Raw genomic sequence first — 13,033 nt, 5'->3', positions numbered from 1 at the left:
AGTGCAAGCTAGCGATGTAGTTTTGTTACGAGTTGTTTTATTTACACAAATATGATGCACTTTTTGAGAGAGAAAGACGCGGACGCGTCACCCAGGACCTGGTGCACCAAGAGAAGCTATTTGGCCAACTTGAGCAACAGTGTATGAGGACACATCTGCATATCTAACTATAATCTATGCACACACATACATCTACTATATACTTCTTGCTTTCTTCCAAAATGAAGAAATCTCCTGTAGGACCCGTTACTGTGCCCCTGAATAAAGATTTGTTAATACAGAACATTTACAAGGCCATTGTCTAAAGAAGCACAATAGAACAATACACAACGTTGTTTTTGTGACTGTGGTGGTGTGTGTCATGTATACAGAGAAATAGGGGTGGTACATAGACAGACAGCTGTACTGTATAGTAGTGAATAATAGCACTGCCCAGGGCTCTGACCAGCCAGCCACTAATAACACCCGCCCGCCTTCTCTCCGCCCTGCTGATCGCGGCCGCAATGTCCGGTTTCCATGGCGACCGCTTAGTTGTTGTCCTTGGGAGCTCGCTGTAGCCAGTAAGTAGCATCTGACCGGCACAGCATTAGGGGGTCATTAGGCGGCAGATCTCCATATATAATGTATTATGAGAATAGAGTACCGGGAGAGAAGAGCACGCGTCCATAGTTACTACAGCACTGAGGATATAGGATAGAAGTTGAATAAGTTAAGTAACACTGCCGCAGGGGGTTACAGTTTCAGGTAAATGCCTTTATCTTTGTTGCCTTGCATCATTAATCATAGCTGCCTGCTAGTATTTCTATATTTTGCATTGCATTCATTGGAAAGATGCCATTATGTCAGCAGTGGTGTATTATACAGATCAATGACGGCAATATGCAATGGTGTGTTATTAATATTATTAATTATAGCTGCTAGCACAGCCTTGTTTCTGCATTGCTTTGTTTTATAAAACCATTCGATAAACATGTAACTGTTAATAAATACTGTAAAATGTCTTTTTAGATTACTTTGCCAGCTATGCATCATATAGGGGGTTGTGTGATGGTAAAAATATACTTTAAAGACTTTACTTACAAATGATTGTTTGTCCCAATCAAATATTGTTGGTTGTTATTATAGCATACGGCAGTTAAAGTATTCCAAGATTTATCATCATCATGAGACCTTGCAGTCTCTAATTTAATATTACTCTCTCGTTAAAATATTTGCTTATTTTACAGCTGAAGTGTTGCTGGACAACATGAAGGGCGATTCACAAGGGTGCAGTGTATCAGATGATGAGACCGGTGATGATGAAGAGGATGAAGATGAGTCGGAGAGTGAAAGTTTGGGTGAGACCTCCCCAGTAGACGTGGCACCTGCTATTGTGAACAAAGACCTTAATAAAACCAATCTGCATGAAGAAAGCCCAAATCAGGATAAATTGTCCCATATCCTGGAAACACCAAAGATAGACTGGGGTACCAACACAGCAGACCAGTCTACAAAGAAAAAGAAGAAAAAACGCAGGTGTTTGTCCTTTGTCAGCCATCTTTATCATGGGAAACCAGGGTGTTCTAGCAAAAGTAAAACATTTCAATATTAACAAATGTGTGCCTATAATGTGCCAGCCTTACATCTCACCCAGGCAGCACGTTTTAGGCAGAAAAATCAGAGGAATTTATTTAAAATTGTTTGTATTTAGATTGTAGGCAGATCTAATGATGACTAAACATACAATATCACACAACTTGTATACAAAGTAGTTTGGATAAGGAATCGGGAAGACCAATTTCTCTTACAAGTTGCTGCCTGGCAGCAGAATGTCTAAGCACAGCCATGCATATAAACCATGTTGATGTTTTCTGTTAATAAGTCACTTTACCCTGACAAAGTAGTGTAATTTACTATACTGATAACCATGGAGGGCCGCTGCATCCTTTATTACTTATAAAGGAATGTGCTTTAATTTATTATACTTCTCTCCACATGAACCCTTCATGCTCGAGATGTTATGGATATATGAGATGAACCTTGAATTCATACATTGATTACTGCGTGCTAAACTCTGTTCTTATCAATTTAATCTATTATAAGCTGCTATTTGCTGACTGTATTTTATATTTATGCTTTATATGTTAGTTTACTTTTATGTTTTTTTTTTTAGTATATTTTGGTAAGTTGTGGTGAAAAAGGTTCTGGAATTTCATGTATTGTTTATTTAGTTGAAGAGTAGCTATTATCCCTTCCTACTTGTTCTTTTTCCCTTCAGGTTTATACAAATGTTTGGGGAGCTACACATTTGGAAGCAGCGTAATTATTATAAAATACATTTGTCTTTTTTTTTTGTAGCTGCTTTGATTTAATGGTATTTAATTTTTCTCTTTATTTTCTTATATTCAGTTTGACTGTTTTTCAGTATTCTATTATTATATGCTACTTTCAATAATAACTAAAAATGTACCTCTTATTTATTTTATAGAACGATTTGTATAAATTTAAAAAACTGCAAGTATGAAAGCGGTAAGTCATCCATCCATTACAATTGTATGTTTATAATATCACTTATAATTCACTCCAAGACTAATTAAGTTTTGTTTTATAAAATAAAAAAAAAATGAAGTCCTTTTGCTGGGTGAAAATGAGCAGGCAACACTCCATACAGAAAGGGCATTCCTAAAAAGCACCCTCTGTCCCTCTCCTTTACTTTTTATTTTTTATTCTACTCTGCAAAATTAAATCTCATTTTTGCACTCTTCCTTTGCAAATGTTACAAGAGAACTTGGATTCAGATTCTACTTAACATTTATCTAGCACCATCTAGAACAGTGGTTCTCAAACTCGGTCCTCAGAACCCCACACATTTAACGTTTTCCAGATCATCCAGCAGGTGCACAGGTGTACTCATTACTCACTAACACATATTAAAAGATCCACAGGTGGAGCTAATTATTTCACCTGCGATTCTGTGAGGAGATCTGGAAAACATGTACTGTTTGGGGTCCTGAGGACCGAGGTTGAGAACCTGTGATCTAGAAGATAATAGCTAGAATTTGATTGGTTGCTGTGGGCAACATCTCCACTTCTAATAACCCACACTTTAGTAAATATACCCCCTTGTTTCTATAGCTGGCTGAGTTTTGGCTTCTCAGTTATCTTAAAAAAATTATAATTGTTACTTTTGTATGAGGTTTTGCAATAAACCTATACCAGTCAACTAGGCAAAGCTTATTCAAAAGTTGGGCTGTACTTTGGACTTTGCTTGCAAGTTTATGACCTCTGCAAATGCTATACACATTCGTGGAAATCTAGGTGCAAGTGAGCAAATTTAGGTGCATCGCAAGACCAGAGCTGATTCTGCACTGTGAAATGACATCACTCAGATGAACATCATGTACTGGCCTCTTACTAAAAACTTCTTTCTTTTAATCGTGAAGTAGAAAGATGTGAAATGTAGATGTGTCTGATCGCAGCCTCTTGGTACATGCTTGTGTTTCAGTGCGTCGAGCTTCCCGTCTTTGTGGACTAAAGGAAGTTGGAGAGGAAGAAGAGTGGACAGTTTACTGGACAGACTGCTCAGTCTCTCTAGAGCGTGTAATGGACATGAAGAGATTTCAGGCAAGTCTGCCCTGCAAAGAGCATGTGACCGGTGACAGGTTAAAAATTCTTTGCTTTGCATGTACAGTATTTGTATATATATATTAATTTTCTTTACTTTGTATTGACAGAAAATCAACCACTTCCCAGGAATGAGTGAGATCTGCAGAAAGGATTTGCTGGCAAGAAATATGAATCGACTGTTAAAACTTTTTCCTAAAGACTATAACATTTTTCCTCGAACATGGTGCCTGCCTGCAGAGTAAGTACTAAACCTCCCATCGTCTGAGGATTGACCAGTGCGTGAATCATTGACAATAAAACATACTCAATTGAAATAAAGACACAGAGACTTGTATTTGGCAGAATTGTTAGCTATTTTATTTAATTAACAGATAATGAATTAATTACTAAAATTAATTAAATTAATTGAAATATGGTGGCAAAGAAAGAACGGCTATCAACAGCCCAAACCTAACACTATAAACACTCTAACCACAACACAATACGCTCAAGCCTTCTACCTTGACTACCCACCCGGAAAGGTGATGATGCTGCCCCCGGCGGGGTGGTCCAGCAGACTTTAACAGTCAACGAAGGTGAGCGAAACAAAAAGTAAACCAATATTCACAGTGCTAATAGGTAACCTGCCGTTCTTTCCTGCCTAAAATAGCCAACGAAGAAATCACCAAACCCAAATCAAAGAGAGCACATAACATAAAATTTAGGGAGGGAGGGTGGGAAGACAGGAACAAAAGAGGCTGACTCCGCCTCCAACAAACTCTAATATCCCTGCTAAAACCTACAATCCTAAGAACCCATAGGCCCTAATTATCACATGATTCCCCACACTGGTCTGCCCCCAGCCTAGGAAGTTTAACCCTCTCCACTCCTATACAGTCATTTCGTTTATCTAAACCTCCCATCGTCTGAGGATTGACCAGTGCGTGAATCATTGACAATAAAACATACTCAATTGAAATAAAGACACAGAGACTTGTATTTGGCAGAATTGTTAGCTATTTTATTTAATTAACAGATAATGAATTAATTACTAAAATTAATTAAATTAATTGAAATATGGTGGCAAAGAAAGAACGGCTATCAACAGCCCAAACCTAACACTATAAACACTCTAACCACAACACAATACGCTCAAGCCTTCTACCTTGACTACCCACCCGGAAAGGTGATGATGCTGCCCCCGGCGGGGTGGTCCAGCAGACTTTAACAGTCAACGAAGGTGAGCGAAACAAAAAGTAAACCAATATTCACAGTGCTAATAGGTAACCTGCCGTTCTTTCCCGCCAAAAGCAAGGTTCTGCTAACAGAAACCTTGCACCGCCACCATAGAACTAATGCACAGAAACCACAACCTCAAACAGATCCTCAAGAAAAAGAACCAAACCTTCCTTAGCTAAGTGTACCCCGTGAGACCGTAAAAGGTAAGTATACCTAAATTTAATCCTAGTATGTCTGACCACCGCCCCGCCATTTCTCAACACATATTTTGAAACAGCCAAGTTCACTTTTTTTCCGAGCTTTATCAATGGCTCTGCCGATAACCACACCACGCCAACAATCTAGGGACCATGAAAGCCCAGACTATTTTGCAAGATGGCCAAGCCATCATAATCTGACCCAAATCATCCACCACCGCATCCACCACCGCATGCCTTAACTCCAGAGATGTCCCTTGCCCTGAACATTCCCGCCTAGATGTATCACCAAGACTCTTGGCAAGCCATACCGCTAAAGCTGCTGCAAGAGTGTAGGCTTAAGGCTCTCCCTCAACATACCTCTGATCCCTAGCCATCTAACTCCACTAGATCCCGGAAACAATGGCGCCTCCTGCGCGGTCATGAACTGAGTTGCCCAAAAACAAATGAATGGCCAACTATCCATACAGTACAATCATCACTAGCCATTCCTATAAATGAGGGAAAAACAATGAAAAGATTAAAGTTATTGTAAAAATCTTAGCATATTTAATAATGTATATCTAACGGGGAACATATTAGTGAGGATCTGCCAAAAAGAAAAATTTTGTTCTGAATCTTTAAAGATCAACAAGCTTCTGTGCCAATCTGAAGCGACATGAAGACACAAGAGGATAAGTTAAAACAATAAAATGGCAGGGGGGGGAGGGGTTAGGGATAACACAAATGAACTCGACCGGAGAGAAAACGTAAAACCTGCTGAGGGACATATAATTATCATAGTGAATCAAATAGCCGAATTAAGTCTGTCAGATCAGGTAAAAAAAATCGTCAAAACTCTCCAGACTCCCACTGAAATCAATGGTGAGTAGCTAATCCCCGAGTAGGAAAGACAAGGGAAGAACAGACAAGACCAGGACCAATGACATTTAGTAAACACATAACAAACCATAATTAACATGCATGCCCGACATTAAACCTCAACGATTTGGCCGAATGTAACACTTATCACTGGCTGATTTCCACCTGCCCAAAGCCTGAATCTGATCCCGCAGTGGCGGCGGAAGCGGCAGCACCGATTCGAAATGACTGCGTGCCGAATTCCCCTGGTGAGAGGCCCACGCTGCAAAGACATCGCCGCAGCATCCAGCTAAACTGAAATTCTGTCAGTGGAAGCCCATCGCAATGCATCAGCCATGAGCCCTCCGCTGAAGGTCTAACCGATGCATAATGAGTGGCCAAGCCGACCGGACAAATTTGACCATCCGCCGAGGGGACCAATGTTATCCAGCAACCCCTGCCTAGCTGATCAGTCTTAGAACGACGCAATCTGCACAGCAAGGACCTCTCACTCACCTTCATATCCGAACGAAGCATAGTTGAATCCCTCCATTTGGAGGGAGCAACTAATTCTGACACCCGGAAAGCACCATGAAAAGCCATGGAGAAAGCTAACTCAAACAAAAGCGTTTCGAAACCGGAACCGCCACGTCCGCAACTGCTCCTAGGATGGACGGTGACAAGGAAATGTCTATGGGCCGTCTTTTATCGGGGGTAACTGGCTCAGCGTGCGCCCATCCTTTCAAGGCCTTTGTGATGACAAAACTCCTTGTAAGGTCAGGGATTCCCTTCAATTTGGAGAAAACGAAATACCTGCCAGATATCGTGAGACTACTGCTCTTGACCTGCCAGATATGTACAGCTGCCAAATAAAAGAAAGCATCAACTGATGCTGACCCTTACCACCGAGGCCTTGTCCACGGAAAAAACTTCCCACTCTCACACGCGAAACCCACAAAAACTTTGCTCTCTGACCATTTATCGCATGCACCACGCCCAGATTGTCACATCTGAACAAAATGCTGCGATTGCAGATGCGCTCGCACCAGACCTCCAAGGCCACCATTATTGGGAACAACTCTAAGAGCAACATATCCCTTGTCAAACCTGTACGAACCCACTCCTCCGGCCAAGTTGCGATGCACCAGGATCCCTTCAGGTAGCAACCGAACCTCGAAGATCCTGCTGCATCAGTAAACAGCTACAAATCCACATTGTCCACAAGAGGGGATACCAGACCCTGACCCCATTAAAATCCGCCAGAAAGGAAACCCAAACTTTCAGGTCTCTTTTTATTTTTGATGATAAACCGATCAAATGGTGCGGTCTGGAAACCCCCGCTGTGGCCCTCTCTAGCTTTCGGCAAAATGCTATACCCATTGGTATAACTCTACAGGCAAAGTTCATTCAACCCAAAAGCGATTGGGACAAATTTTACGCGCAACCAAACTCTCTGAAATGGATTTTCGCAAATTGTCAACTTTATCATCGCGGAAGACGACAGGAGCCGGACAAGGTATCAATCCTGATACCTAAAAAACAACAAACACGAGAGGGGACCCTCTGTCTTCTCATCTGCCATTGGTACAAGAAAAAAGAAAAAACAGCGCTCTCATGGAACCAAGTAGCTCGTTACAACGCTCTGAACCAGCGGGGCCCACGCAGAGGAAGTCATCGCTATCCCATGATCCCCACAAGAAAAATCCATGCACCAATGAAGGAAGGTGCTAAACTTTCAAAAAATGCGCAGGAAATCGAACACCCCATAGGCAAGCACTTACTATGAAGTATTCCCCCCCAATGCGAAAACCCTGAACCTAAACGATTCAGGTCGCAAAGGGAGCAAACGAAAAGGCTGATTCAACATCCATCTCAGCCATGAGGGCCCCACATCCATATGCCCTAACGATACTGAAAGCATCATCAAAAGACTGATACCTCACTGAACAGTGTTCAGGAGGTATAGCATCATTAACTGAGGACCCCGATGGATAACACAGATGCCGGATCAGCCGAAATTTTCCTGGAGTATTCTTGGGCAACACCCCCACCGGGGAAAGAATCAGGTTCCCCACTGGAGGATGTGCAAAGGGACCCGCCATCCGTCCTAACTGAACTTCTTTCTCGATCTTTGCCTGAAGGACTTCAGGAAAAACTCGAGCAGATTGTAAATTCCTTGGGGAACAGACTCAAACTTTGCCTATAACGGGTAAACTAAAACCCAACTCGAACCCGAAAAACGAAATTCAGCGTCCTGTCTATTAGGGTACCACCCTAGCCACCTGGACATAGCATCCAAACGGATAGGTGTTGGGGCCCTATTTAGCGCCTGCGCTACCTCCGGCTTTGGGAATAGCTCCTCCTCCCGACTTGGATCACTGTTGGGCCGACAACCGGAAGCAATTAGAGGCGGGGTGCAATCCATTACAATGCAAGCAAAGGTGTCGAAAACGACACCGTTGGCCCCGGGGACAGGTGGCATTATTAAAAGCAAAATATTTACCCTTAACAAGCGTCTGCCCGGAAAGCCGCCCGGGGCCCGTCTGCCGGCGCCCAGGGAAGGGATCAGAATTTGGGTGCCACGCACCAGACCCCCCCTTATTAGTATCCCCGCCTGCCCGAGACTCCTCCGCTCCACCTTTAGGTGGTTCTGTGACGTCAAGCCACACTTCCACATCCTTGCACCCGAAATCTAAGTTTTTTGATCCGTCCTGCTTGCGCTTAAACTCCCCATCAAAGGTCCTCCAGGCGTTGCCCCTGGATTTACGCTGCATCCCGTGAATCAGGTGGATATACCGTATTACGTTCAGGTGCTCCCCTGGGCGATCTTTCAGGTAGCATGCCGCGAATACGCAAAAACCCAGCCAGCCAGTTATCATAAGAGCGAAAATATTCCACCCCCACACCGCCTTTAAGCTTAGCTGCTTTAAAATCTTTTTGGCTTGCTCAGTTAAGATAAACATGTCCACGTAATCGCCCTTCCTAATTTTCTTCTTGCAATAAGCACGCAAACCCCGCAAAACCGCTGTATTGCCGCAATACACCACACCTGGCTGACACTGGCGCTACCTGGACTTACGCAAACTATTCCCCTTACGCCATCGTTTTGCCCTCTTATCGCGCCTTGCCGCCTCTCGTCGTGCATATCTAGCAGCCCTCATCCGCGCCTTCATCGCGCTGCTGGCTGAAGAAGCCAAGGAGGAAGAAGACGATGACAAGTCCGAAACAGAGGAGAAAGAGGAGGCAGAATCAGAAATATCATCATCAAAAACCTCTGAGGTCACACCTGACGACCCAGCCTTGTCACCCCCGGAAGCTGCCGATGATGACACCTCCTCGACGCTGTAATCCTGCTCCATAGTCCCGCCATCAACAGCATCTGAAAAAGACAGTAAAGCTGGCCCCAGGGCCGAAACCCCGGACTCAGCCAACACGGCAAGAGAAGAAACAGCAGTAGGCACCACAGACATCTCCGGACCAGCTGCCAACTAAGCCGCAGCAGCAGCCATAGCTCTACAAGCCTGCATGAACTGATTTACAGCAGGCCCTAGATTAGCAGGAATGGAACGCTGCCCTTGATCTACTCCCACACTAGCTGCATAGTTAGGACCCAATGCCGCCACCATGGGAGCAAATGCAGATGCCATAGATAACATCATGGCCGCAAACGCTGCAGGGTCAAAAGCCTGACTAGGAAGCCCACTACTGGACTGCATATCCACCGAGCCGGAAACTGCAACCGCAGGAATGCTTCTCCCGCCCCTACACGCTGAGCGCTGACCAGCAGCAGTGGATTCAGGCTGTACAACAGGACCAGACAGGCTGCTGCCATCAGAGCTGTGCACAGCCTGCCAATCATCCTCCATATTGTCTCCTAGCCCCTCCCCTCCTATGCCTGCTCCTACTGCCCTGTAATGGTCGCCAGCCTCCCTGCCTGACCTAGCCCTTACACTACTGACAGGGCCAGGTCTCTCACCTCCCTCACTACCTGAACTGCGGGGATGATCCCCGCTGCCCATCCGGGCACTAGCCCTACTCCCTACACCTCCTCTAAAGGAGCGTGCGCACCCCTGTAGGCTCTGCACCCGCGGGGGGCGAGCATCCGCTGACCTACCTCCCTGCGGCGGCTCTGCCCGCCCGCGGGCTCACTAACTGCTGCTCAGAGCCGCTGCGCCTAACCTCTGCGGGCGAGCAGTCACCGGCCTCATTGCGGCGGCTCTGCCCACTCGCAGGGTCTTATCAGGCTCTGAGCCACCGCACCTGACCCCCGCTCGCGGCTGCACAGTGCAGCCACGCCTAAGCTTTGCCGCCGCTGTGGCGCCGGGGACTCCCCACTGGCCACCTCAGTACCATCCTGCCGATCAAGAGCTCCCACTATGGCACCAGCATTAGCCTCCGGTACCCGGTAACGGGCAGGGGTCCGCGCTGCGTGCCTGGGGCGGGGCATGACACAAATGGGGGGGGTTGTAATTGTGGGGCAAAGAAATCAGGGTCACAAAAATAGGGAGCACAGGATATTCTTTTAACACAATAGAGATAGGAAGTGGAATTAAAGAAAGAAAGAAACACAGGCAAATGGGGGGAGGTTACAGAAGTAGGACTCTGATATAAACTGCCCAGCAACACAGAGCTCAGTAATAACACTTACTAACTCTGAAGACAGGAACAAAAGAGGCTGACTCCGCCTCCAACAAACTCTAATATCCCTGCTAAAACCTACAATCCTAAGAACCCATAGGCCCTAATTATCACATGATTCCCCACACTGGTCTGCCCCCAGCCTAGGAAGTTTAACCCTCTCCACTCCTATACAGTCATTTCGTTTATCTTCTGTACAGAGCGTGAGGATCAGCTTGTAGGGTAGAGAGTACTGATATGAATATAAGGAAAGCAAGCTTCAGAGAACGAGTAATATACATTCACTTTATTTCGTCTATTTATGGGTAACAGTCTCCCTTCATAATAATAAATACAGATCCATAAAAATATACCAAACACGTATAAGAGTGAGACCTGAAGGTAACATTTCATCACCCTGTCAGTTTATACAGTATGGTATCTGTGAATTATATATATATCTACATTGGTTAAAGGTGTTATTATGATTTATACCAATGGTTTTGACCTTGTCTCTCTTTGTCCCTTCACTGCAGTTATGGTGATTTACAGGCTTACTGTCGCACAAAGAAAAATAAAACGTACATCTGCAAGCCTGATAGTGGTTGCCAAGGCAGGGGTATTTTTCTATCCAAAAACTTAAAGGACATTAAACATGGAGATCACATGATCTGTCAGCAATATATCTCCAAGGTAACCATGATCACCTGTTCTGTTAGTAGTATGTTGCCAAGGTAATAGTCGAAAGCACTACGGCAGGCGTGGGGAACCTTTTTTATGCTGAGGGCCATTTTGACATATATAACATTATTTGTGGGCTCGGTGCAGGCCACGGCCCCTCCGTGTGATGGGCAGGACCACAATCGCCGGTAATTACAGCAATGCCCGGAGCATCATGAGGATGCTCCAGGGAGCTGTAAGGTCAGCAGTGTGACCAACTGAAGTGTCCTAAGGATGCTGCTGCATAGATTCTGGCTACAGTGTGCCATTCTAGGCACCCTGCTAGCCAGATGAGGCTAGCAGAAAAAATGGTCAGAGGGCCAGACCAAATGATCCCACGGGTCTTCTATGGCCCCTGGGCAGGAGGTTCCCCATCCCTGCGCTACGGAGAAAGATTTGTTTATTTTATGTGCACAAACCATGTATTAGATTCTGAATAAAAGTAGCATGTTACTTATACAAGTAACAACTCTAATACACAGTTTTGCTGTTCATGTGACACTCATTTATTATTATTCATTTGCACAGCCATTCCTCATTGATGGGTATAAATTCGATCTGCGGATATACGTCTTAGTGACATCTTGTGAACCTCTGCGCATTTTCATCTACAAGGAAGGACTGGCGCGTTTTGCAACTATGAGCTACACAGAACCAAGTCTCCATAATTTGGTAAATAACCTTTGGAAAATTAATTAGGCAGCATAATAGGTTGTAAAGGGCTGATTCATTAGTGCATAGAAAAAAAATCAAACAGCAACAATTGTTTCTGCATGATAGATTCTAAATGACAATTTACATGAGAAACGGCAGGTCAGGACTTGTAAATAGATTATATTCCAATCTCACTTTACGTCAATCCCCAATGGATCCTGTGACCTGTAATTATACAGTAGTGGATGTTGAGCTATTGAGAGCTGACAAAGCTTGGCATGAGAATGCAAAACACAAGATGCCCATGGCACAGCAGCACCAGCTCACATGTTTTTGTTTAATATGCTATTGTCATAAACAATGCAGAATTAGTAATTCATGATACACCAGTAGTTATTCTCTTCTGCTGTATTAATGTGGCTATGATTATTAGACCCAGTAAAATCCATTTAGCGGTAATAAGGTAAGGAGCATTTTGTTCTGCAGCATTTTCCCTTTACAATAAAAAAATCACCATATATAAAAAGATACTTTCTTATTGGTTTGCCTGGATGGTTCCACAAGAGCAGATTTTCTATAAAAAGCATTATCCAGCATTTACACCCAGAAGAAAGACAGCTGAAGCAGACAAATGCTCCTTAGTGACATAACATGCCTAATTGTGTGCAGCTAGTTTTACAGAGAAGTGCATAGATATGTAAGACAAGGTAACTGCAGCTGCAGAACTGTTGGGGAGCCTTGAGGACCGCGTTTGGGAACCTCTGTATAACTAATCGGAAAAGATGGCTGGATGTAGGGTGTTCATTTGTTAGTACACCTATTGCACCTATTCTTGCACTGAAGCTCATAAACAAAAATTCACTTTAAAGGGCGAAAAAAATTCAGTGCGATAAAGGAACTAATTTATTTATAAGCACTTAAATTGCTCCTTAAGGATTTTTTCTTGCTTCAGTAATGTGAAAAACATTCTAAAATATTGAAGAGTGTTTTCATCTTGCTGTTTTCCTGGGATATAAAAGCAGGTCATGTCACTTCAGCGGTATGTACTGTGTCTGTATACCACTGTGTGCATCAAAGCTAACATTTACAATATTTTACTGTTGTCCCTTTCCTGTATAGAATAAAATAGATCTGTGAAGCCAATACCATGAGAACCCTTAATTATTAATTAATCGTGTTTC

At 43.9% G+C, this 13,033-nt stretch overlaps 1 protein-coding gene across 4 annotated transcripts in view; it reads left to right on the top strand.

Annotated features, from left to right (window-relative positions):
- Positions 1-513: 513 nt before the first annotated feature.
- Positions 514-13,033, top strand: part of TTLL13 (tubulin tyrosine ligase like 13) — a 57,020-nt gene continuing 44,500 nt past the window's right edge. For 3 of the 4 annotated variants that reach the window (XM_088472930.1, XM_088472931.1, XM_088472928.1), the window contains exons 1-7: positions 564-744; positions 1,227-1,515; positions 2,468-2,508; positions 3,485-3,603; positions 3,714-3,844; positions 11,015-11,171; positions 11,727-11,870. In XM_088472930.1, coding sequence (XP_088329056.1) covers positions 1,247-1,515; positions 2,468-2,508; positions 3,485-3,603; positions 3,714-3,844; positions 11,015-11,171; positions 11,727-11,870 — 861 coding nt within the window. In that variant the 5' untranslated portion in view covers positions 564-744; positions 1,227-1,246. The other variant, XM_088472929.1, reaches the window with a different exon arrangement.

The sequence above is a fragment of the Taudactylus pleione genome, unplaced genomic scaffold, assembly GCF_031769625.1.
Source record: "Taudactylus pleione unplaced genomic scaffold, aTauple2 ptg000129l, whole genome shotgun sequence".
Taxonomy (NCBI): domain Eukaryota; kingdom Metazoa; phylum Chordata; class Amphibia; order Anura; family Myobatrachidae; genus Taudactylus; species Taudactylus pleione.
The sequence above is the reverse complement of the archived record's forward strand: the minus strand, read 5'-3'. Positions and strand labels throughout refer to the sequence as shown.